This window comes from Cynocephalus volans, chromosome 2 (assembly GCF_027409185.1).
Source record: "Cynocephalus volans isolate mCynVol1 chromosome 2, mCynVol1.pri, whole genome shotgun sequence".
NCBI classification, from domain to species: Eukaryota; Metazoa; Chordata; class Mammalia; order Dermoptera; family Cynocephalidae; genus Cynocephalus; species Cynocephalus volans.
This window is the reverse complement of record NC_084461.1, coordinates 153,142,073-153,167,522: the sequence shown is the minus strand read 5'-3', so window position 1 is coordinate 153,167,522 and position 25,450 is coordinate 153,142,073. Positions and strand designations below refer to the sequence as shown.

Genomic DNA, 25,450 nt, shown 5'->3' with positions numbered 1-25,450 from the left:
ACACCAAGGTCATGGGTTCAGTTCCCTGTGCCAGCCAGCTACCAAAAAAAAAATAAAGTAAAAAAATTTTTAAATATGCATATATATGGACTGCTGTATCACTAATACCAAGAAAAGTGTCTGGCACATAGTAGGGGCTCAATGTAAGTCAAACTCCTATGCCTGATTTTCAAGGTGGCCCGCGCTCAGCTAGAAACTCCAAGTTGCTCTCTCTGCTTCCACCATCTTGCAATGTGAGACCACTGGGTCACTGTCGCCACCACCAGACAGACTTTGGACTTCCAAGCCTCAGAAACTTTGTTTGTAGGACTTCCGGTCAAGATGGCGAAATAGGCAGTCCCTAGCATCACTCTCTCCCACAAATCAACCGATTTACAACTATAAAAACATAACATCAAGTGCATATGGAACAGGGAGACGTCTAGTGGGGGAGGCAGAAGCTCCGTGGAGACCACAAGCCCTGCAGGGCCGCCGGCACACAATCCAGCAGATAGGCTTCACCACCACCACCAGGTTCCATTCCCATCCAGGCCCAGTGTGCACAGAGCAGGGAGACATCCAGCGGGGGAGGCAGAAGCTCTGCAGAGACCACACACCCTGTGGGGGGCCACCGCTGTGCGTTCCAGCAGCAGGTAGGCTTCACCACTGCCACCCGGCTCCATCCCAAGCCCAGCCCAGTGCGCACGGAGCAGGGAGACATCCAGCAGGGGAAGGGGAAGCTCCACAGAGACCACACACTCTGCGGTGCCTCCGCGCATCCCAGCAGCCTGGCCCAGTGTGCACGGAACAGGGAGACATCCAGCAGGGGAGGTGGAAACTCAGCAGAGACCATACACCCTGCGGTACCACCCCGTAACCCAGCAGCCTGTCCCAGTCCAAGCTGACCAGAGATGTGGCTCCCCAGAGAGTCCCAAGACCTGAGGCAACCACACATGCAAGGCACTAGTGACCAACTGAGCAGTCACTGAGGTAGCCATACCAAATTGGCAACCCCAGCAATATCTTAGTCAGACAATAGTGTCAAACCTGTGGACTGTGAAACCCTCTGCCACAATGAATAAACATCAAAGAAAAGATACCAGAAATACAAAAAATCAAGAAAGTATACCACCAAAGGGTAATAATTCTCAAGCTCTAGATCCTATAGAACAAGAAGCCCTTGAAATGACTGACAAGGGATTTCAAGTGATAATTCTAAGGAAACTGAATGAGATACAAGAAAACTCAGCTAGACAACATGATGAAACGAGGCAAAATATTTAGGACCTGAAAGAAGAAATGTACAAGGAAATAATTCCCTGAAAAAAAATGTAGCAGAACTTGCTGAACTGAAGAATTTATTCAGTGAAATAAAAAACACAATGGAGAGTTTAACCAGCAGGCTTGCGGAAGTTGAAGAGAGAACCTCTGAACTTGAAGATGGGCTGTTTGAAATAACACAGGAAGACAAAAGAAAAAGAAAAAGAAAAAAGAATCAAAGGCATTGAAGAAAATCTGAGAGAGATAACAAAAAACCTTAAGCGCTCAAATTTCCAAGTCATCGGTATTCCAGAGGGGGAGGAAAAAGGAGATTGCATTGAAAACATATTCAACAAAATAGTTGCAGAAAACTTCCCAGGTATAGAAAAAATCACATATCTTCAGATCCAGGAAGCTCAAAGGTCTCCAAACGTATTCAACCCAAAAAGGTCTTCTCCAAGACATGTTATAGTCAAATTGGCAAAACTCAAAGACAAAGAGAGAATCTTAAAAGCTTCAAGAGAGAAGTGTCAAATCACCTATAAGGGAGCCCCAATCAGACTAACATCAGACTTTTCATCACAAACCCTAACAGCCAGAAAGAAATGGGACGATATATTCAAAATACTAAAAGACAGAGATTGCCAGCCAAGAATACTCTACCCTGCAAGGCTATCCTTATGAAATGAAAGGCAAATAGTGTATTTCTCAGACAAACAAAAACTGCAGGAGTTCACCACCACACAACCACCCTTACAAGAAATTCTCAAGGGAGTACTGGGTTTGGTTCCTGAAAAATAACTACCACTGCCATTAAAACCCAAGAAAAATCAAAACCCACTAGGATAATAAAAATGGCATTCATGAAGAGAAAACAAACAAACAAAAAGGCTATCTACAACCCAAGGAACCAACAATACAGAAAACAAATGATAAATCAGAAAGCAAGGAACAAAAGACACCTAAGACAACCAAACAATAATCAATAAAATGCTAGGAGTAAATCAACACTTTTCAATAACAACTCTTAATGTAAAAGGCTTAACTTCCCCAATCAAAAGACACAGACTGGCTGACTGGATTAAAAAGGAGGACCCAACTATATGCTGCCTTCAAGAGACCCACCTCACCCTTAAAGACTCACATAGACTAAGAGTGAAAGGATGGAAAAAGATTTACCATGCAAACAGAAATGAAAAACGAGCTGGAGTAACTATTCTTATATCTGATAAAATAGACTTTAAACTAAAAACCATGAAAAGAGACAATGAGGGACACTATGTAATGATAAAAGGACTGATCCATCAAGAAGACGTAACAATCATAAATATATACGCACCCAATGTTGGAGCAGCCAGATTTATAAAACAAACTCTTTTAGACCTAAAGAAGGAAATAGATACTAATACCATAATAGCAGGGGACCTGAACACCCCACTGTCAATATTGGACAGATCATCTAGGCAAAGAATCAGCAAAGAAACACAAGAACTAAATAATACTCTAGACCAATTGGACTTGGCAGATATCTACAGAACATTCCATCCAACAACCTCTGAATATTCATTCTTCTCATCAGCACATAGATCATTCTCCAGGATAGATCACATATTAGGTCACAAATCAAGTCTCAACAAATTCAAAAAAACTGGAATTGTCCCATGTATTTTCTCGGACCACAACGGATTAAAATTAGAAATCAATAACAAACAAAATTCTGGAAACTATACAAACATATGGAAATTAAACAGCATTCTACTTAATGACATATGGGTCCAAGAAGAAATCTAGCAGGAAATCAAAAAATTTATTTAAAGTAATGAAAATAATGATACATCATATCAAAACCTGTGGGATACTGCAAAAGCAGTAGTAAGGGGGAAATTTATTGCATTAAATGCTCACCTCAGAAGAATGGAAAGATGGCAAGTGAACAACCTAACACTTCACCTTAAAGAACTAGAAAAACTAGAAAAACTAGAAAAACAAGAGCAATCCAAACCTAAAGTTAGCAGACGGAAAGAAATCATTAAGATCAGAGCAGAACTCAATGAAATTGAAACCCAAAAAACAATACAAAAGATCAATGAATCAAAAAGTTGGTGTTTTGAAAAGATAAATAAAATTGACAAACCATTAGCATGGCTAACAAAAAAAAGAAGAGAGAAGATTCAAATAACAAATTAGAAATGAAAAAGGTGATATTAAAACTGATTCATCTGAAATACAAGGAATCATTCGAGACTACTATAAACAACTATACACCAACAAATTTGAAAATCTGGAGGAAATGGATAAATTACTGGACACACACAAGCTCCCAAAACTGAACCATGAAGACGTAGAAAATCTGAACAGACCCACAATAAAGGAGATTGAAGCTGTTATCAGAAGGCTCCCAACAAAGAAAAGCCCAGGACCAGATGGATTCACAGCAGAATTTTACCAAACATTCAAAGAGGAATTGACAACAATTCTTTACAAACTATTCCAAAAGATTGAAACAGATGCAAATCTCCCAAACTCATTCTATGAAGCAAACATCATCCTGATACCAAAACCAGGTAAAGATATTACCAAAACCAGGTAAAGTTATAACCAAAAAAGAAAACTAATGCCGATATCCTTGATGAATATAGATGCAAATATCCTCACTAAAATACTAGCAAACAGAATACAGCAACACATACATAAAATTATTCACCACAATCAAGTGGGAGTCATCCCAGGGATGCAAGGTTGGTTCAACATATGCAAATCAATAAATGTGATACACCATATTAATAAAATCAAACACAAGGACCATATGATCATCTCCATAGATGCTGAAAAAGCATTTGATAAAATTCAACATTCATTCATGACAAAGACCCTCTATAAGTTAGGTATAGATGGAAAGTATCTCAACATAATTAAAGCCATATATGATAAACCCACTGCCAATATCATCCTGAATGGGGAAAAACTGAAAGCTTTTCCTTTAAGAACAGGAACTAGACAAGGATGCCCACTCTCACCACTTCTATTCAACATAGTGTTGGAAATACTAGCCATAGCAATCAGAGAAGGAAATAAAGGGCATCCAGATTGAAAAAGATGAAGTCAAACTGTCCCTGTTTGCAGATGACATGATCCTATATATCGAACAGCCTAAAGCCTCTACAAAAAAACTCTTGGAGTTGATAAATGATTTCAGCACAGAAGCAGGATACAAAATCAACACACAAAAATCAGCATTTCTATTCTCCATTAGTGAACATGCAGACAGGGAAATCAAGAATGCTTGCCCATTTACAATAGCCACCAAAAAAATAAAATACTTAGGAATTGAGTTAACCAAGGAGGTGAAAAATCTCTATAATGAGAACTACAAACCACTTCTGAGAGAAATTAGAGTGGATACAAGAAGATGGAAAGATATCCCATGCTCTTGGATTGGAAGAATCAACATAGTGAAAATGTCCATACTACCCAAAGTGATATACAAATTCAATGCAATCCCCATCAAAATTCCAAAGACATTTTTCTCAGAAATGGAAAGAACTATCCAGACATTTATATGGAATAACAAAAGACCACGCATAGCCAAAGCAACGCCAAGCAAAGAAAATAAATCTGGAGGCATAACACTACCTGACTTTAAACTATACTACAAAGCTATAATAACCAAAACAGTATGGTACTGGCATAAAAGCAGGCACACTGATCAATAGAATAGAATAGAGAATCCAGAAATCAACCCACACACCTACAGCCATCTGATCTTTGACAAAGGCACCAAGCCTATACACTGGGGAAGAGACTGTCTCTTTAGCAAATAGTGCTGGGAGAACTGGATATCCATATGCAGGAGAATGAAACTAGACCCATACCTTTCACCATACACTAAAGTCAACTCAAAGTGGATTAAAGAATTAAATATACACCCTGAAACAATAAAACTTATTAAAGAAAACATAGGAGAAACACTTCAGGAAGTAAGACTGGACACAGACTTCATGAATATGACCCCAAAAGCACGGGGAACCAAAGGAAAAATAAACAAATGGGATTATTTCAAACTAAAGAGCTTCTGCACAGCAAAAGAAACAATTAACAGAGTTAAAAGACAACCAACAGAGTGGGAGAAAATATTTGCAAAATACACATCTGACAAAGGATTAATATCCAGAATATACAAGGAATTCAAACAACTTTACAAGAAAAAAACAAGCAACCCAATTAAAAAATGGGCAAAAGAACTAAATAGGCATTTCTCTAAGGAAGATACACGAATGGGCAACAGACACATGAAAAAATAATCAACATCACTCAGCATTCAGGAAATGCAAATCAAAACCACACTGAGATACCATCTCACCCCAGTGAGGATGGCTAAAATCCAAAAGACTCTGAACGATAAATGCTGGTGAGGTTTTGGAGAAAAAGGAACTCTCGTACATTGTTGGTGGGACTGCAGAATGGTGCAGCCTCTATGGAAAATGGTATTGAGGTTCCTCAAACAATTGCAGATAGATCTACCATATGACCCAGCTATCCCACTGCTGGGAATATACCCAGAGGAATGGAAATCATCAAGTCGAAGGTATACCTGTTCCCCAATGTTCATCACAGCACTCTTTACAATAGCCAAGAGTTGGAACCAGCCCAAATGTCCATCATCGGATGAGTGGATATGGAAAATGTGGTACATCTACACAATGGAATACTACTCAGCTATAAAAACGAATGAAATACTGCCATTTGCAACAACATGGATGGACCTTGAGAGAATTATATTAAGTGAAACAAGTCAGGCACAGAAAGAGAAATACCACATGTTCTCACTTATTGGTGGGAGCTAAAAATAAATAAATAAATTCACACACACACACACACACACACAAAAACCGGGAGGTGGGTAGAAGACATAACAATTACAATTCCTTGAAATTGACATGACAAGCATACAGAAAGGACATTGTTGGGTGGGAGGGGGGAGAGGGAGGAGGGAGGGAGGTTTCGGTAATGGGCCACAATAATCAACCACATTGTATATCAACAAAATAAAATTTAAAAATAAAATAAATAAAATAAAGGTATATATATATATATATATATATATATATATGTAACTACAGCAGATAACAAGAATCAACTCTGTGTGATGTAGGTGTAAATATATGCACATATGCACACCCATTTATGTACGGTATATATAATTATATACTTTTTTAAAGGATTGATTACCTTGTTTTAGCCTGTTCTTTTTTAACCTCTGATAGCTCCTAAACTTTCCCCTATATATCATAGAATTGTTTTAGTTGTGCAAAAACCCTCATCAGACCAAAAGGGGAATTGACTGGAAGGCCAGGCTCCTGTCATGCATCACAGAAGCCACCGACAGACACATGGCCTGGGAATCAGGAACTGGAGTGCTGGCCAGAGCCAAGCAGGGCTTCCCCATCTCTCTTCCCTCTGCTCCTCTCCTTTTGTCCCTCTGTGTAGACCAGATGTCTGTCACAGAGTGTAGAGATGGCTCTGGCCCGCAGCTCTTCCCCAGAAGGGAGCTGACATGCTCACGTCTAATTCCAGAGTCCTGAGGGAGAGAGAAAGCTGATTGGCCGGGCTTGGATCAGGTGACCATCTCCGTGGGCCAGTCAGCTGTGGCCATGGTGCAGGCAGGACAGGTGGTACTTCTCAAGTGGGGCACTCACAGGTGTACTCTTGGGCATCTGCCAGAGGGCTTTTCTTCTTTCCTGCCTTTTAAAAGTGATCAAATTTCAAGAAAAGTGGCTCTGGAGGCCCTAGAACAGGGTGATCCTCAGAGGAAGGGGGTTGCTGTGACCCAGGCCACAAAACACCTAATACCATCCATTCATTGCTTTCTTGTCCTCTCAGTGGCAGCTCCCAGCAAGGTCAGGCTGACCTGGGACTGCCTGGGATGGTCTTAAACCATACGTAGACGAGGAAAAGCCAGGGCACATGAAGCCTTGGCACCAAACATGGTGTGTGGCAATTGGCATCTGGGCCAGACACATGACTCCCCTCCTCTCAGACCAAGGCCTGCGGGCAGGAGTGGGGGGCATTAGAGCCTGCCTGCCAGGCACCCATGGGGAGGGGACAGAGCCCTGACTCATCCGGCAGCTAGGAATCCTGTGTCCTGGATCAGGTGAGGTGGGCTTGTGTTCCCAGGACCATGGAGGGACAGTTCCTCTGCACCCCCATGGAACCCAGAGAACAAGAGGACAGGTGGAAATGGCAGAGCCCTGAGGAGATGGGCTGGGTGGGGAGAGGTGGGGCGGGCTGTGGGAAGTTCACCTGGAGGGACAGTGAGCAGGGACATGGTCTCCCTTGCCTTTGTGTCCCTGTACTCATAGTGATGATGGTGATGATGGTACATCTGTTTATGGAACCTTTACATATCCAGGCCCCGAGCTAAGCACTCTACCTGCATATTCTTATTCAATCCTCACCCCCAACTTTGAGGTTGGTAGTATTATGATCCCCATTTTTTATAGATGAGTAAACTGAGACACAGAGGTTAAGCCACTTTCCCAAGACCACGCAGCTAGTTGAGAAGGAAGCAGGACGTGAATCCAGGCCATGGTAACCACTGAACCACAACCTCTGGGAACAGCAGGAACAGTGGAAGAATGTACTGTTCCACTCAGGAGCAATTAGGAGGGAGCAGGCATCTCCCCCAGCCCATAGCCCAGCTGCAGCCAAGCTGCTGGGACAGGGTCGGGGGCGTGACTCTGGTGCAGCAAGGCTGTCAGTATTAGAGGTAACCAGGGTTAGAGACCTCATGATGCACTTTGTAGCTGTGTGACCTAAGGCAAGTCACTGTACTTCCAAGCCTCCATCCCTCCGTGGGAAGTGTTAGCATGGCCCTCTGGCTCGTGGGGATTTGGGAGAGACCAAGTCCCAGCATTCTGCCCCCTTTTGCCCCACACACCCTGGCCGTGGCTCAAATCACCCCACCACCTCCTGCCCTCCCCTCGCCACCAGTTTGTGTCCTTGCTGACTTACAGGAAGTGAGGAAACCCAGTACTTCTGGCCCTGGTGAGGCTAGGGTTGCAGTCAGGTTGGGGAGTCTAGACTTGGTTAAATCACATGGGCCCTGCTGCAAAGTTATATAAGAGGAGATTTAGATGGTGGGTAATTCTGGTTCAAGGGTTCCTCTCTGGGAACAAGAGGAAACCCTCCTTGACCCTCAAACACCAGCTGTGGCCTCTGTGCTTCCTCGTTCCTTGAGCAGAGGGAGGGAGTCCCAGCTGCTCCACAAAACTCACTGCTGGTGGCAGTTGGGGGGCGATGTTTGCAGATTGTCCTGAGCAGAGCAGGGGGCAGAGAGGGAGGATGACCTCAGAGCCATGGCCAGGGTCCCCTCCTACAGACCTCAGGCTGCCTAGGAGAGGTGCTCCTCTCTGTGAGGGTTTGACCACCACGCAGCTCATTTTCTTCCTCATTTATTCATGAAGCATAGATTTCCCTCCATACTCAGTGCTGCGCATACAGCAGTAAACAAGACAGGCAAGGTCCCTGCTCTCTTGAAACTTAGAACCTCCTGGGAAAGCAGACACTTAGGCAATAAAGTAAAGTGTAATTGGCTTTGTGATGGGGAAGTGGGTGTGAAGGAGACATGCCACCGCAGGGGGACCCAACCTAATACGGGTGGGGAGGGAGCAATCAGGGAGGACTTTCTGGAGGAAGTAGCATTTGAGCTGTGCCCTGTTAGTTGACTTGTAGAACATCCCACATTCTGGATTTGTCTGGTTGTTTCCTTACAGTGTCATTTAGCTTGTTCCTCTAGCTCCTATATTTTCTACAAGTTGGAACTTAGGTCACGAGGCTTGAAATTCAGGTTAAACATTTTTGTCAACCATACTGACAAAATTTTGTATACTTCATATTGCATCACCTCAAAGGTCATACAATGACCGATTATCCTTCTATTGCTGATGCTAGGTTTGATCCCCTGGTTGCAGTCAAACCAGGTTACACATTTCTCCCTTTGCTGGGAAAGTAATTGTGGGGTCATACTTTGACACCATATGGCTATCCTGTTCTCCAACAATCTTTTACCCCATGGTCCAGCATCCACTGAGGACTTGTCCAGAGTGACCATTTTACTTCCCTGCTAGGAATGTGTGAGAGTTCCCGTTGCTGCACATTTTCGTCAGCACTTGTTGTCAGTATTTGTCACATTAGCCCTTCTCATAGAAGTGCAGAGGTAACTCATTGTCATTTCACTCTGCCTCCCTTGCCACCCATATGTCCTCTTTGATGAAGTGTCCATTCGCCTCTTTTGTCCATATTGTAATTGCATTGGTTGTTTTCTTACTGTTGAGTTTTGAGACTTTAAAAATATATTCTGGGTATAAGTCTTTTCTCAGATGAGCAGCACGTTTTGAGGGCTGTACCATGGAGAAAGTTTTAGTGTCATTTCCAGGGAACATGACATGGAGTGTGTAAATCTCTGCAGGAAATCTGCCCTTTTATTTTTTTACACTGTGGTGACGTATACATAACAAAATTAACATTTCAACCATTTTTAAATGTACAGTTCAGTGGCATTAGGACATTCACACTGTTGTGCAACCACCACCACCGTCCATCTCCACAATGTTTTCATCTTTCTACATTGAAACTCTGTACCCATTAAACAATGACTCCCTGTTCCACCCTCCCTGGCAACCACCATTCTACTTTCTGTCTCTATGAATTTGACTGTTCTAGTTACTTCACTCATATAGTATTTATCTTTTAGTGTCTGGTTTATTTCACTTAGCATGATGTCTTCACGGTTCATCCATGTTGTAGCATGTGTCAGAATTTCCTTCCATTTTAGGCTGAATAATAAATATTCCATTATATGTATGTACTACAATTTTTTTAATCTATGTCTCTTAGTCCATTTTATGCTGCTGTAGCAGAATGCCATAGACTGGGTAATTTATAATGAACAGAAATGTATTGGCTCATGTTTCTGGAGGCTGGGAAGTCCAAGATTGAGGAGCCGGCATCTGGTGAAGGCCTCCTTGCTGCGTCATCCCGTGGTGTTAGGCATCCCGTGGTGGAAAAGCAAAGAGGATGAGAGAGAAACAAAAGGGAGATGAACTCGTCCTTTTGTAAGGAACTCACACCTGCGATAACCATTCTTCCGATACCAGCATGTCTTTTATAAGGCAGAGCCCTCATGGCCTGATCACCTTTCATTACGTCCCACCTCCCAACACAGTTGCATTGGGGATTAAGTTTCCAACACATGCTTTTTGGGTGACAGATTCAAACCATAGCACCATGCATCTGTCCGAGGACACTTGGGTTGTTTATACCCTTTGGCTATGGTGAATAATGCTGCTATGAGAAAGTCTGCTTTTAATTCCTTAATGCCAAGCCACTGAGTATTATCTGGGTTTGGGATATAATCTAAAAGCCAAGGTCTGGTGTGTTAGGATTGCTTTGATTGCAAGTAATAGAAACTAACTCAAACTGGTTTAAACAAGAACGGACTGTTTTGGCTTTTGTCAGTGAAATGTCCGGAACTCAGGCTGGATCCAAGGGTTCAAATGATGTCACAAGGACTCAGCCCTCTTCTCTCCCTCTTAGCTATGCTTTCTTCTGTGTGACAGCACTTTCCATGGAATAACTCCTGATGCAGAGTTCTCCCAGCTGGCCACTGCAGTGGGGAAAAGGGTCTCTTCTTTACAGTGCCATCAGAAGTCCTGGAATTGGGTCTCATTGGCCTGGCTTAGGTCGCATGCCCATCCCTGAACCATTGTGGCCAGAGCCAGGCAGTGCTGGGGTTGGCCAGGCCTGGGAGACATGCCCACCTCCATCGCAAAGACTAGGGGAGGAAAAGGGGTGATTCTCCAAGAGAAATTGGTGCTGTTACCAAAAGAAAGGGAAAGGGTAGTCAGGCAGGAACATGGAATAACCACTATGAGGGGAAACTAACTTTGCATTCCTGATGTGTGCCAGGCATTGGGCAGGGCCCCATCTTCATTAGTTATTGTAGTTAATCCTCAAGGGAGATTATTATCCCTCTTTGAGAGAGAAGGACTCTGAGGCCAGAGAGATTAGTACCTTGGAAGTCTCACTCAGCAGCAGAGCTAGCACTGGGACTGGCACGTGTGCTCTCTCACCAGCCCCCAAACTCTGGACAAGGCCAAAGCCCTGTACTAGGACAATTCTCATTTAAAAGTTAGATCTGTGCCTAAAAATGCAGACATCAAATTTTGTTCAGGGATTGATTCCAATAAACCAATTAGGCTTGCTGCAGAATCTTTGTACTGTATGTACAGAACTTTAAAAATTGTAAACAAGAGATCAAGAATGAATTGTGTAAGCAGATTTTTTCCCCCACTTATGGGAGTATGCTTCTTGTTGATTTAAGAAAAAATAAAATCTCTGACGATCTTTCTTTTTATTTTTTCCTTGTTTTTTAATCCCCATTGGCAGTGTCCTAGATAGATAGTCATTCAAACTTTGCTTAAACATCCCAGTGATGGAGAACCTTTGGTATGGTATTTTCCCTTTTTGGGCCTCAGTTTACCCTCTGTAAGGTAAGGCCATTAGATTAGCTGAGTTCCATGGTCCCTTTGAGCTCTAACTTCCCGTCAATGGTGCAAAAGTCTCCTTGCAGGTGTCTCTGCCCCTCTTCAAACCACTTTCCACACAGCACCTGCAGGGAAATATATGGATATATTTTAGAACATACATTGGATCATGTCACATGCCTTCCCTACCCTTTAAAATTCTTTGACGGAATCAAATCCGAACTCCTCTCAGGGGCCTGCAAGCCCCCGGTCATGCAGCTGCTGCTGCCTCCCCAGCCCCCTTCCTCCCCCCAGCTCCACCCTGCCATAATGGTCTCCTGTTCCTCAGACAGGCCCAGCATTTTCCAGCCTCCACCTCTTTGTTCCTACTTTCTTTCTGCCTGGAATACCCATTCCCCAGCTCTCACATGGCCAGTTCCTCATCTGCAGGTCAAAGACTGCATCCTCAGAAAGGCCTTCCCTTCCAAGACCGCCCTACTTAACTAGCCAACCCCCACACCCCCCAGGGTGCTCTGTCACAGCAGGCTTTGAGGTCCTTTCTTGAACTTATTGTAATTTATAATTAAATATATGATGCTGGTTTATTGCCCATTTTCCCACTCTCCAAGGGCAGGGTCTGGGTCTGTCTCGGTCGTCGTTGTATCCCTAGCAGAGGGCCTAGCACATAATAGGTGCTTAACAAATGTTGTCCAGTGAATGAATGAATGAGAACCATTCAAAAGCTCCATGTTGGAGTCTTGATGAAGCAGGTTTGAAGGCTACAGAAGCAGACTTAAAGTCTTTTTTTCAAATAAAACTTACCATGCCATTCAGGTGGTTTTGGAGACACAGGTTTCTTTTTGCTAGAAAATCACCTTTCTGTGATGATGGGTGACCCCTGCCTTCGAAAGTGTGTCTTGGTCTGTTCTCTGGCTCTGCGAGTTGCCTAGGGACAGTGAGCACAAACAAGGGAGAAGGATATGCCAAGATATCCAAATTCTTGGTGTCCAAATATCCTGTTTTTATGAGCAGGAAGGGTGTAGGCATTGGAGAATCAGAGTGCAGAGTGCTAAGATTTCTAGAACTTTTCCTCTGCGTGGCAAGGAGTCCAAAGCTTTGTCTCTTATAATCATCACAGCTGTTTGAGATGGGCTGGGCTTGATGATCCTATTTTACAGATAAGAAAGCTGAGGCTCTGAGAGTTAGGAAATTGTGTGGGTCTAGAGCTTCTTGATTCTAGAGCACAAGCTCCTTCCTCTCAGCCACACTTCCTTGAGCTAAAATCATTTGGATTTGGAGAGGTCGTTCCTGGTAAGCTCCTTAGCTTGGCGTTCGCGGCCACCTCCTACCTTGTCCTGACTTATCTTTCTGTTTATCATCTCTTCTTATCAAGAGAACCTTCTATAAGTCCTTGATGTTCACACAGAGCTCTGGCTCCAGGCATCTGAAGCTTCTCTACCTTTTTCTGTTTTGAATGTGGGTGTCCTGGTAAGGACTCATTTGAAAAGAGACTGGCTAATACCCCTTTGGAAACCAGTGCCAGGCACAGTACCCCATCATCCCTGAGTTGGTCTTCGTTACATCATCATCCCCTCTCCACCCACTGTCTCCCCCTTCCTCTCCTGCTGTCTGAATTCTACATGTCCATCTAAGTACAACGTGATGATGCCAAGCTGCAGAGATCTCTCTCTGGCCTTCCTTGTATCTATCAGGACTAGATTACATGTGTCAGAAACCCACCTTAAACTGGTTTCAAAAATAATTCAAGAGAGTGCGTGTGACCCAAGACAATTGGCCCAGGAAGCTGGACAGTCCAGGAGCAGAGTTAGCTTCAAGCAGAGCTGGCCATAAGGGTCAGATTGTGTCATCAGAAATCTACTGATGGTGGTTTCACCGCAGGTAGGCACCTCCCAAGTAATGATAAGTTGGCCCCCAGCAGCTCCATGTCTATGTCCTAACAGCCAGGCAACCTCCTAGGAAGAGAACAGTCTATCTCAAGGGTTGGAGCCAAAGTCCCAGGGCTGACTCTTGCTGGCTCTGATTGGCCCAGCTCAGGTCACATGCTCATCCTTCAGCCAATCACTATGGATGGTGAATGTACCCACCTCTTTCTCTAAGGGGTTGGGCGGAAGGTAGAGAAGGACGCTCTAAGGCGAAAAGTCAGGGTGCTCTGGCTGGGTGATCAATACTGGACAAAAAATAACAGATGTCCGCTGCCCATGTGTTAGTTGTCGTCACTTATTCATGTGCTGTCTCTTCAACTAACCCTCAGCTCATGGAGGAGAGGGGTCCTGCCTGGACCTGCATGGTCTCTAACAACACTGAGCTCCCTCATGTTCATACAGCATTTCTCTGTTTCCAAAGAGCTTTCACTTATGTATATATTTTTATTGTCAAAATTCCCCTATAACAACAGATAGTTTGGGCAAGCCAGGAAAGTGTTACAAGTATGCTGAGACTGTAGCCCTTAGGTGTCCCAGTGGTGTCCAGGGCCCCCAAAGCCCACAGCCTCTGACCTCCACCAGCCACCTTACTTTGCCCAACTTTGCTGTCAATGTATCATTTGCTGTGTGTGCCATAACTTGTGACAACGGTTGGAAATATAGCTCTGTGGTTTATAAAATGGTTCCCCATCCTTCATATTGCCAGGCCCTCATATCTGTCCTGGGAGGTAGAGGAAGCACGTGTTTTTAGCCCAGTTCACCAGTGGAGAAACTGGGTCTCAGAGGGAAGAAATGACTTGGCCCGGGTCCTCACTGGTGGAAATGGTGTGATGGCTCAACTTGTGGAAAATATAAAATTGCTGAGGGCTGCATGTCTCTGTGACTTCTGATAAAAGTCAATGTTTTAAGAATGATTCTGGCAAAATGGTGAGCTCTGTGGCTCTCTGAATTGATCAGGGAGCCGGAAATCCTTACAGTGCTGAAAACAGCAGCTTCTCCTGAGCTGACACTGAGCTAACACTTCCTCATACTCTGGAAATGGGGTTATTGTACCCATTTTATTGAGAAGGAGGCTGAGGCTCAGCGAGATCAAGTAGCTTGTCCAGCTGCTCATGGCAGAGCTGAGATTCAAACCAAGGTCTTTCTGACTCTGAGTCTTGTGTTCTCCCTGGGTCACGGAGATGGAAAGGCCCCCCTTGGTGTTTACACCTGTCTCTGTCCCTCCCTGCAGGTCTACATCATTCGGGTCACGTGGTCCAGCGGCTCCACTGAAGCCATATACCGGCGCTACAGCAAGTTCTTTGACCTCCAGGTAAGGATTTGGGGTCTCTGGTAAGCTACAGGGTGAGAGAGAGTTTAATTGGACTGACTCCACTACAACTTTAGAGTCCAGACGTCTTATTTCCTGAACTTAAAAATGGCATCCATTATTTTGGAGATGTAACTGGTACAGATTATTGCTTGATGCTTTGATGTTTAATATTTTTCAAGTAAGAGTCAGGGTACCTGTTGACTGCTAGAATGGAGGGTAATCTGGAAATCATCTCCATATGGCTTTGGAGTGTGGGTTTTGAACTTGTGTGTTGAATGAAAATTGTGTCTGCTGGTGAGTTCAGTTTATTGAGTGGTCTGGACCTTCCGACCCTTCAGAGCCTCCTCTCTCGCCTCCCCTCAGCCTCGGCTACCAAATGCTTGCTGTGCTCAGAGGGCACTGGCTCACCCTCTCCCCCAAGACTTTTGCACTTGCTGTTCCTTGCCTGGAACACACTGCTGTGCCCTCGTAACCATTCATTGGCTCGTGTGACTCGTTCTGCCCTCAGGACTCTCATCCTCTAGGAAGACTTGTCTGCCTTTGCTCCCTGGCCAATGAGGGCCACCTTTCTGTGCCCCACAGCTCTGGGCAACTCTGTGTTGAAGTTGTCTGCCTGCCTGTCTCCCCTCTAGACTGGGACTGTCATGGACAGGAGCCACGTCTTCCTCATCCTCTCTCTCCCTAATGTTTTATTCAAGGCCTCGCACACAGTACATGTCCAGTCAGTGTTTTGTCAATGAATGAATGAATGAATGAATGAACACCATATGCGCCACCAGCCTCATAGTAAGCAGTATCAGCTCAGTATAAGCCCATCCCCACGAGGGCAAAACAACTCTAATCCATGCGTCAGTCGCTTCGTCTTGATGTCACCAAAGGCAAGCAACTCAAAGCACATATGAGAGGCGATAGTTCCTCCTGGTACAATATAACAAAGTTCCTTAGAAAATGCCTGCCTCATGAGACAACTGGAGTTTGCCCCGCTTTCTGAACTCATGCATTCTCCCTGCCTTGTGTTGAGGGGCCACGTCACCTCTCAGGCCAACACAAGTCTCCATCTTAAGGTGACTGTCTTCCTTCCCTCTGTACATCAGGACACTTCATTTGCAAGGGACAGAAACCCAACTCAAACTAACTTTAACTGAAAGGGGGATTTTTCTTTATCTGGTGTAACTGAATATCCTAGGAGGAGAAACCTTTTGGGCTTCAGGCACAACTTAATCCAGGGTTTCCGTGGTGTCAACTGACCTGGTATGTTCCTCTCATTCCATACTCCTACATCCATGGTGTTGGCTTTGTCCTCAGATCCCACATGATTGCAAAATGGCTACAGCAGCTCTTAGTTCACACTCAGCAGGAAAGAGTGAAAGTCATTTCTCAAAAGTCCCAGCAAACATGTTGTGTGTCATAGGCTCATCTCTATGCCAGTCAATATGAGTAAGTGAGGAATGTGACAGCCAATGGGCTTGCCTGATGGAGCAGATGTCCCTGCTCCACCCCTGAGGTCAAGGGGGCAGGGACTAAGACCTGGTGAGAGATAGATTCACAAACATCTGTGATCAGAGGTAAAGTAGGCATTTCTGGCCTGTTAGAAGATAGCTCTTGTCCTCTGCACACCACCCCATCTCTTCACCACACGTTTTCTCATGAGGTTGAGTGACATTAACCACAGGCATCCTTGGTTATGTGGACCTACTCTATTCCTGAAAGTGTCTAACAGAGAATTTTCAGCGTCTGTGTTCCATTATTTTTTAAAGGGGGAGCAGAGATAACAATGTGCTCCTAACCAATTTCCCACTATCACTAAAACAATCTCAAACGCCTACATTACAAACTGCCAAGAGTCCTTGCGTAACATAAAGCAATTGAGACAGTTACCTAATGATTTCAAATGTAATGAACTCATTAGTGATGTTTAGTGCTCAGTATGCAACAATATCAGAGTATCACGTACAAGTTATATTATCTTCTCCTCTGCAACAAACATGGAGTGAATATAAATAAACAAAGAAGCTATATGTTAAGATACTAAGATACCGTCTTAAATGGACTTGGCAGGAGCGAACACTGGGACCAGGGAAGAGCTAAACCCTGGGGAAAGGAAGGGAGGATGGTAGCAGTAATGCCCACCACCATTCAGTGCCATGAGCAGAGGCACAGTCTCGTATGAGAATGAACCAGGTACAGAGAGGGCTCTCCTTCCACCCAGGCACCCCAGTGACTTATGCAGATTCATTTACCGCAGGTCTTCAGTTGCAAGAGTGAATGTTGGATAAACATGTTTGCAAGGTGCTAGACTGATTCTTCACACAGTGAAGGTCTGGACAGGGAGGGCTACCTGTATTTTGCTTTCAGAGGCCTCTTGCCTGCCTGACACCTCCAGGAAGGAGCGAGGGGGTAGGGAACAAGGGCAGGCATGGTTGTTATCCTAGGGATTACTGTATTCGCATCCACAAAGCCGAAATCCACCCAGCTAACTTAGACACTAAGAGAGGGGTGGGATTGGGTTTACGGGAACTTGTCCCCTGGAACCCAGTGCAGAAAATGCAGCCAGCCTCGCAAGGGCCCAGGATCCACGCAGCTCCCCAGTCATCTGTCATCATGGCCACAGGCCTGCTTCATTTTCCTGCCAGATTCTCTGGACCAGCTTCCTCCACTTGCCCATTGGCCCACATCTCCCAAGAGCATCCCCCTGTCTGCACCCTCAGTCCCCGAGTCAAATTTCCCTGTTTTCAATGTTCTGGAGTTTCTGAGTGCCAATTCCAGTCTCCAGGAGAGAGAATCTGATTGTCCCAAGGTTCCTGGGTCAGATTTCCTGGGTCACCCCCAAGTTTGTCACCTGTGGCTAGGGAGGTGGGGATCATCAGTACAGTGTCAACTAGAGAAGGAGATTTTATGAGAAGAGGGGTGGGGAGGAGGCCCTGGAAGTGCTTGTGTAAATGTTAACTGCTGATGCTTTGAAGCACCAAGGCCATGCTCTGTGCAAGGTAGACTGTGCTTTCTGAGTTCCTGATTCTAGCATAGCCTTAAGGCTTAAGAACTTGGCTTCTCGTGTCAGACAGTCCTGGGTTTAAAATCTCAGCTTTGCCTTTTCAGGTCTCAGCTTGGTGTCACCTCTGTGTGTTTCTGAGCCTCAGTTTCGTCATCTGCATTATAGGAATAATGCATGTATTGTGACAGTTAAAGAAGATGTGCCTAGTTCAGTAAGTTCATTAGCTGTCATCTGTCCCTCTGCAAAAATGTGACTTGCCCAAGGTGATATCCTTTGAGGATATTTGAGCCAGGGTTTGATCTTACTGGCCCAAAGCCTATACTCTCTCCTCTCTCCTGTTCTGACTCAACTTTTTTATTTCTACCAGAACTTAAAAGTAACGTTTTCTTCCCTGCACAGCATAACTGGTAATAACTGGGGGTTTTGCTGTAACATGAATAACTGCCTCAGTTTTCTTTCCCATAAAAAAGTTGGCTAAAGGCAGGGCTTCAGCCGGCTTTCAAGAGTCCCAGATGGGTGGCGGGAGTGGGAAAGTTGTGGAATACCAGAGCGTCCTGCTTATCCTGGAGACATCCTAGAAAGAGCCTTTGCCCCATATGCACCCCAGAGCAGGGAGCTGGAGGGGGTTAGGGCAGGACCGCACCAGCCCGAGTCAGCTGTTCCTGAGGACCAGCCAGGAGGCCGGCCCACGTGGGGCTGCAGCACCCTGAAGTTAGATGATTTCATGATTCCACCCTCCCCGCCCTCCTGTCTGGCATGTAGCCTTGGTTTTTTCAGAAGTAACTTGGCTCAAAAAGTATAGAGAGGGCCGAGCCTTCATGGAGGAGCAGCTAGGCCAGTGTGATGTAATGGAAAAGCAGAGGACTTGATCAGGAGAGCTGGGGCCCGGCCACCCCCCAGCTGTGCAGCCTGGAGCACACCCCTTAACTCCTCTGTTCCAGAGAGTCCTCATCGGTGATGGTGGGATGACAGTAGAAACAGCTGGCATTTCTGGAGCAGTGAATGTGGGCCCATCCTGCTATGCATCTAGATGGAAAGACTCATTCAGTCCTCACGATGAGCTTATCAAATTAGATTTAAAAAACCAGGCTCAGAGAGGTTAAGTCCTGTGCCCCAGGTCACACAGCTAGTGAGCCTCAATATTTGGGTTTGAAGCTGAGCAGGCACACCAGAGTCTGGTGCTCCTCTCCCTCGTGGCTACTTCACAAGGTTTTTGTGAGTTAAAACTGATGATCTGTGTCCAGAATAGGCAAATCCACGCAGACAGAAAGCAGATTAGTGGTTGCCAGAGGTTAGGGGGAAGGGTTATGGGGAGAGACTGCTAATGGGTACTGGGTGTCTTTTAGAGGTGATGAAATGTTCTGGAATTAGACAGTGGTCATGGTTGCATACCTTATGAATATACTAAAAACCACTGACTTGGGCGCTATAAAAGGGTGAATTTTGTGGTATGTGAAGTGTATGTCAATTTTTTTAAAAAGTGATGATGTGTGCAAGTGTAGTTTCTGGGCTGTCGAGCATTGAGCAAATGTCAGCTGTTAGGATTACTGATGGACATTAATCACTGCTAGGAATTGGCATAAGGATTAGAGGAGGTGATGCCAGTTTAATAGCATGGTTAAGATCCTGGGCTTTGGAATCTGACAAAGCTGGGCTTCGATCCAAATTCTGCCACTTCCTGGCTGTGAGATCTTGTTTTAGTCAGAACTGTTTGGGGTACAGATGACAGAAACCCCGTCAATATGGATTATTCAAAAAGAATATTGGTTAGCTGAATGTAACTGAGAAGTCTAAGGGTATTGGCTTCAAGTGTGGCTGGATCTAGGGGCTACAATGTCGGCAAGGACTTGCGTTTCTTTGCTTCTTGGCTTTCTTTACATCTAGGCTGGGTTGTGTCCCACGGCTCCAGGCTATATCCAACAGATCAGCACAGTGACTTCAAGGAAAAAGAGAACACCCCAACAGTTGAAGCAAAAGTCTCATCGGCTCGTGTTGGGTCAGTCACATGATCAGGCCATTCAGGGCCAGCCCAGGGACTGAAAGTAGAATCAGCGTCCCATGATGTGTATAGACTAACAGAGTGATGGGAGATTCCCCAGAGGACATCAGGGAAATTGCCTGTAGGTGACAGAAAACAGTAAATGTTCCTTCTAGTGGACGCAAGACATTCAGGCAGAGGAAACAGCTCACAGAGAGGCCACTCGGGGTAGTTGGAGCATGACCCAGGCTCCTTTGTAGGAAAAGTGACTCAACAGTCGTCAGCAAGAAGGCCCCTTTATGGGGATTCACCTTCTGACTTGTTTTCCTGACTTGCTTGTTTTAGAAAAGCTGGACCCTGATAGTCATGCCTGCCACTACTAGTTGACATCTGGTCACGTGTCTCATTCCACAAGGGTGCAGGGAATAGAGCCATGGTCTTGGAATAGGAACACTTGGTTTCAGGTTCCAGCCCTTTGTCTTACCAGCTATGTGGCCTTGGGCAGGTCACTCAGCCTCTCTGAGCCTCCTTTTGACACTCAGCCTCTCTGAGTCTCCTTTTCTGCCTCAGCCTGGGCCTATGCTAGAGAGTCGGTCAGAGTGTGGCAGAGGGAGTTGGCATCCAAGCAGTGAACTGGGGATGACCAGAATACCCACAGAGGTGTGGGCAGTGCCTAGTGGAAATGTGGCTTGGTTGAGCCACGTAGTAATAATATCAGCAACTGTTTCCTGGAATGCACCAGGTGCCCATCTCATATGCCATCTTATTTAATCCTCACTTACAAGCATGAGGTCAGTATTGTGTCCACTTCATAGATGGGGAAACCGAAGCTCAGAGAGGCAGAGACATGTGCCCACAAAGCAGCATGGCAGAGATTCAAGCCTAGATGTGACTGAGTCTGACACCTGTGCTCCTAACCGCCACATCTCCCTTCCTCCTTGGAGTCCAGATCTGCCTTTGAATCTGTCTGTTCAAAGATAGATTTGCCCCCATAGAGACCTGCCCATGTCTGCCCCTTAAGAAGCAGAGAGCAGTTCTGAGCATAACACGAACTCTTTGCAAACAGGTCTCAGAGGCGTAAGTGATACACTTTACACTGTGCTGTGTAACCTTTGCCACTTTATACTGTGCAGTGCAACCTTTGCCTTCTGAGTTTTTCCACTATTTCATTGTGTCTCCTAGGCCAAGGGTCATGGCCATCGTTGGAGCCAGGTCTTCCTTCATAGAAGGTACAGTTAAACATTTGCACAGGGGACCCAGATGAATCTGTGCTTTCTACAAGACCTCAGTGTAGTGCGGACAAGCGTGTGTTACTCCAGGTAGAGAGAAATCAGGTGTTCAGAGAGGGACTTCTCCTAGCCAGGGAGCTACAGCAGGGCTTGCTTCCTGGAAGAGGTGACATCTGAGCAGGGTCTTGACAGTGAATAAGGAGTTGACCTTCCAACAAGAGGGAGAGGACATTCCATGCAAAGGACACCACGTGTGCACAGGTGCAGAGGTATGAGGGAGCAGGCCCTTCAGCTGGGCATCTTGCAGAATTCCTACAATGGTGGGGGCACAGAGCCAGCTGAGTTACTCTGCCCTCAAGGGAACTCTCAGAAGAAGTGCCAGCCACATCTGTAAGCAGGAACACTGCCTAGCTCAGAAGTCCTTGCAGTGGGTACACAGAGAGTTCTTTCCAGCCCCTCCTGCTGGGGTTCGCTCTGCTGCAGGGCTGCTGCCAGCCATGGGAGCTTTCTGGTGGAGCTGTTCTTGGGTGCGTCAAATCACAGAGTGGAGGCTGTATCTTGATCTTGTGCCTTCGTCTCTCCAGAGACAGAAGAGACTGTCCCAAGTCATACAGTAAAAATCATTTGTTTCCAATTTTTTTTAAGATGGGACTGACCCGTCCCCTTCCAAAAACCTGGACCTTCTTCCTCTGTCCTCTTGGGAATTTGACAGCCCCAAGTGTACTTTTGGAGGCTGCCATTCAGAAGCCGCCATGCTCCACTGCAGATGCCAAAGGGAAGGGAGTCATTTTATCTGTCTTTTCTGGGGGCAGGTATGGGGTGCCACAGAACCAAAGAGTTCTCACTCCCCAGGTAGGCTTTGCCCAGCTGGGAAGTCTTCCAGCAAGATCCCTGCCAAAACATGGCCTGAGACTCCACCAACCATATTTATGCAAATACTGCCTTTGCTCCAGGCTCAGACACACTTTCCCCCCAGACACTATCTTCTGAAATTGAGGTATGTCTCCAATGTGTTGTGCACACTTAAGTGTTATGCTTTTTCTCTTCCCCTTGAAAAGTGATTACCATATCAATGGTATGTAGCTGAGAAAATATAGTAGTTTCCCTTTTTCCACACAGTTAGCAATTCTTTATTTCTAAAATAGAAAGAGCCATGTTTATCTTGGGCAATTGCATCTAAACTCCAATCCGGGCCCTTTTGCTGCAGTCTGGGATGTAATTTCCCCTTTCCTAGACAGTAGCTGACCAAACCAATTATCCACTTTTTCTCATTCACTTGTTCATTCATTCATTCATTCACTCATTCATTCTTTGCAAAAATATGTACCAGGTACTTCTCACATACCAGTGAGGAGGTGATGGAGCAGAAGAGTGGAAAAGTGGACTAATAAGGGGGTTGGGCCAAGAAAATGCAGATCGAGACTTGGGGGAGCAGTAAGGATGGAGAGACAGACAGAAGGTAGTGCGGGCTCTATGTGGCATGTCTATAAGGACACCAGGTCACACTGACATTTAGACCAACTCATCAAGGGGACAAAATCCCCAAAGACAACAAATTCTGTATTGTAGAGTAGGTCCAGGTACATTGTTGTGTCCAGGTACATTGTTATGCCCTGACACCCCTCTGCCCCAAGGACCCTATGGCTTCCTGCCAGGCTGCAGCTGCAGAGGACGGTCCCCTGGCCTTTCTCCTCCTCCTGCTCTGGTTCCTCTAGGACTTGGGGCTTTTGTGATATTGAGGGAGTAAACCCCGCCTAAGTCCAGCCTTGACGGTTGCCGCTAACACAAAACACGTGTGGATGTCCACGCCAGCATCCATGGTGTTTGCCTTGGATAGCGTGTCTCGCTTTCCCTCCACCCCAAGCTGCTGCCTTGGAAACTGCTGATGGAATATTTTCTCATTCCCCTTGGAGGCTTGCAATGTGGCAGCTTAACGTGACTCCCTCTCCCTTCCCACCCCCAAAACTGACTCATCTTCCTCATCAGATTCTAGTCCTCCTCGCCCTGAGTACCACTTCCTTCTGTTATTTGGGGGGACACCAGAGGGGTGGATTTTCTCATTTTCAAGGATAAATATCTATGGTTGGATTGCCAGGCAGGCTTGTGGTCCTGCTGCTTGTTGCAGACAGCCTGGATCTGGGGTCCACGTGGAGTCCCTTGAAGCACCTATTTCAAGGCCTTTGGGTGCCGAGACACCCTCTGCATAGACAATGCATCCTCTGCATAGACAATTCTTTGCATAGAAGCAACTTGTGGCCTGTGAACCTGCACACACTAAGACCAAAAGCAAAATAGTTCACAGGCTACTCTCCCAACTTCTTAAAATCAATCCTTGTTCTTGCCAATAGCAATTTTTTTTTTTTAATTTTTAAAATTTATTTCTTTTTTGGAGGCTGACCAGTTAGCTCAGTTGGTTAGAGCGTGGTGTTAAAACACCAGAGTCACAGGTTCAGATCCCCATACCAGCCAGCCAACCCCCAGGGGGAAAAAAAAAAAAATCAAAAAATAGTTTTTAATTTATTTTTCAATTGACACGTATTGATTGTACATATTTATGGGGAGCAGAATTATATTTCAATACATGTATACAATGTGTAATGATCAATCAGGATAATTAGCATATTTCTTTTCAATGAGAGCATTTGAGCTTCTCTTTTTAGCCATTTGAGAACATACAATAAATTATTGTTAATTATAAATGCCTAGCACTACTGTAGACCCCTAGAACTTACTTTTCCTATCCAGATGTGATTGTTTTATCCATTAACCAGCCTCTTCCTATTCCTTCTCCCCCACTCTAGTTGACATCATAATATAATAATGAAAACAAAATAAAACTGGATATGGCTGAAAGGAAGATGAATAGTATAGTCTAGCCCTGTACTGTCCAGTATGGTAACCACTAGTCACATGAGGCTATTTAAATGTAAATTTAAATTAATTTAAATTAAATTAAAATTTTAAATCAGTTCCCCTGTTGTAGGAGCCTCATTCCCAGTGCTCAATCAATAGCCACCTGGAGCTAGAGGCTACTGTATCGGGTAGCCCAGATACAGAATATTCCTGTCACTGCAGTAAGTTCTATTGGATAGTCCAGCTCCAGCCATGGGTGGGACTTAGGCAGTTTGAGGGGTTTTCTGCCTATCTCAAGGCACAGCTTCACAATGGAATATTATCCAACCTTAAACAGGAGGGAAATTCTGATACATGATACAACATGAATGAACCTTGAAGACATTATGCTAAGTGAAATAAGCCAGTCACAAAAGGACAAATACTGTATGATTACACTTATGTGAGGTACCTAGAGTAGTCAGCTTCATGTAGACAGAACATAGAGTGCTGCTTACCAGGGACTGGGGAGGGAGGAATGGGGAATTACTGTTTCGTGAGTACAGAGTTTCAGTTTTAGAGGATGAAGAGGTTCTGGATATGGACGGTGGTATTGGCTGCACAACAGTGCGAATGTACTTAATGCCGCTAAAATATGGTTGAAATGGTAAATTTTACGTTGTACATATTAATACAATTTTTAAAAAAACAGACTACTAAGAGTTATTTCTAAATAACTTTCGAAATAACATACTCAGTATGGTCAGAGTACAAGGAGATGGGATTTCTTGTTGAACGTCTAGTATGTTCCCCAAAGAGTTTACATAAGCATTCATGTAGAGCACAGCCTCCTGCAGAGCAGGCTGCGGCCCTCATTCTACAGATGGCAGATGGGCTCGATGAACGAGGTGTCTGGCCAAGGACCCACAGCTAGCATGAGGAAGCATCAGGATTTAACCCCAGGGCTGTCTGGTCCCTAGGGGTAATATCTGTGGTTAGACTTCACAGCATTTAAACCTAGATCTACTGCCTCAAATAAATAAACAACACTAAGGGAGACACTACAGCTCTCTGTGCCATGCTTAACTGAGTGAAAGCAAGTCAGGACAAAGGGTAAGAGAGTGACTTCCTAAGAAAGAGCAGTGAAGACCACATGGAGGACTGAAAATACAGCGCTGGATGGGGACTCATTTGCCAGTGTGTACATTCACACAGGGACTCAAAAGGAACCCAAGAGAATGTAGTCACATTAGGGTGGACGGATTATTAGTACATTCTTTATAAAAAAAAAAAAAAAGAGAGAGAGAGAAAAATCCTTTTAATGGTGTTTCACCATTGCCCTAACAAACTGAGAAGGGAAAAAGGAGATAGTGTTAGGCAAAACCTATAAATCTCAAAATGC

General features: G+C 44.9%; 1 protein-coding gene across 1 annotated transcript in view; it reads left to right on the top strand.

Annotated features, from left to right (window-relative positions):
* SH3PXD2B (SH3 and PX domains 2B) overlaps positions 1-25,450 on the top strand; it is a 98,036-nt gene that overhangs the window by 21,715 nt on the left and 50,871 nt on the right. The window contains exon 2 of the mRNA XM_063087512.1: positions 14,937-15,017. Coding sequence (XP_062943582.1) covers positions 14,937-15,017 — 81 coding nt within the window. The remainder of the gene's footprint in view (positions 1-14,936; positions 15,018-25,450) is intronic.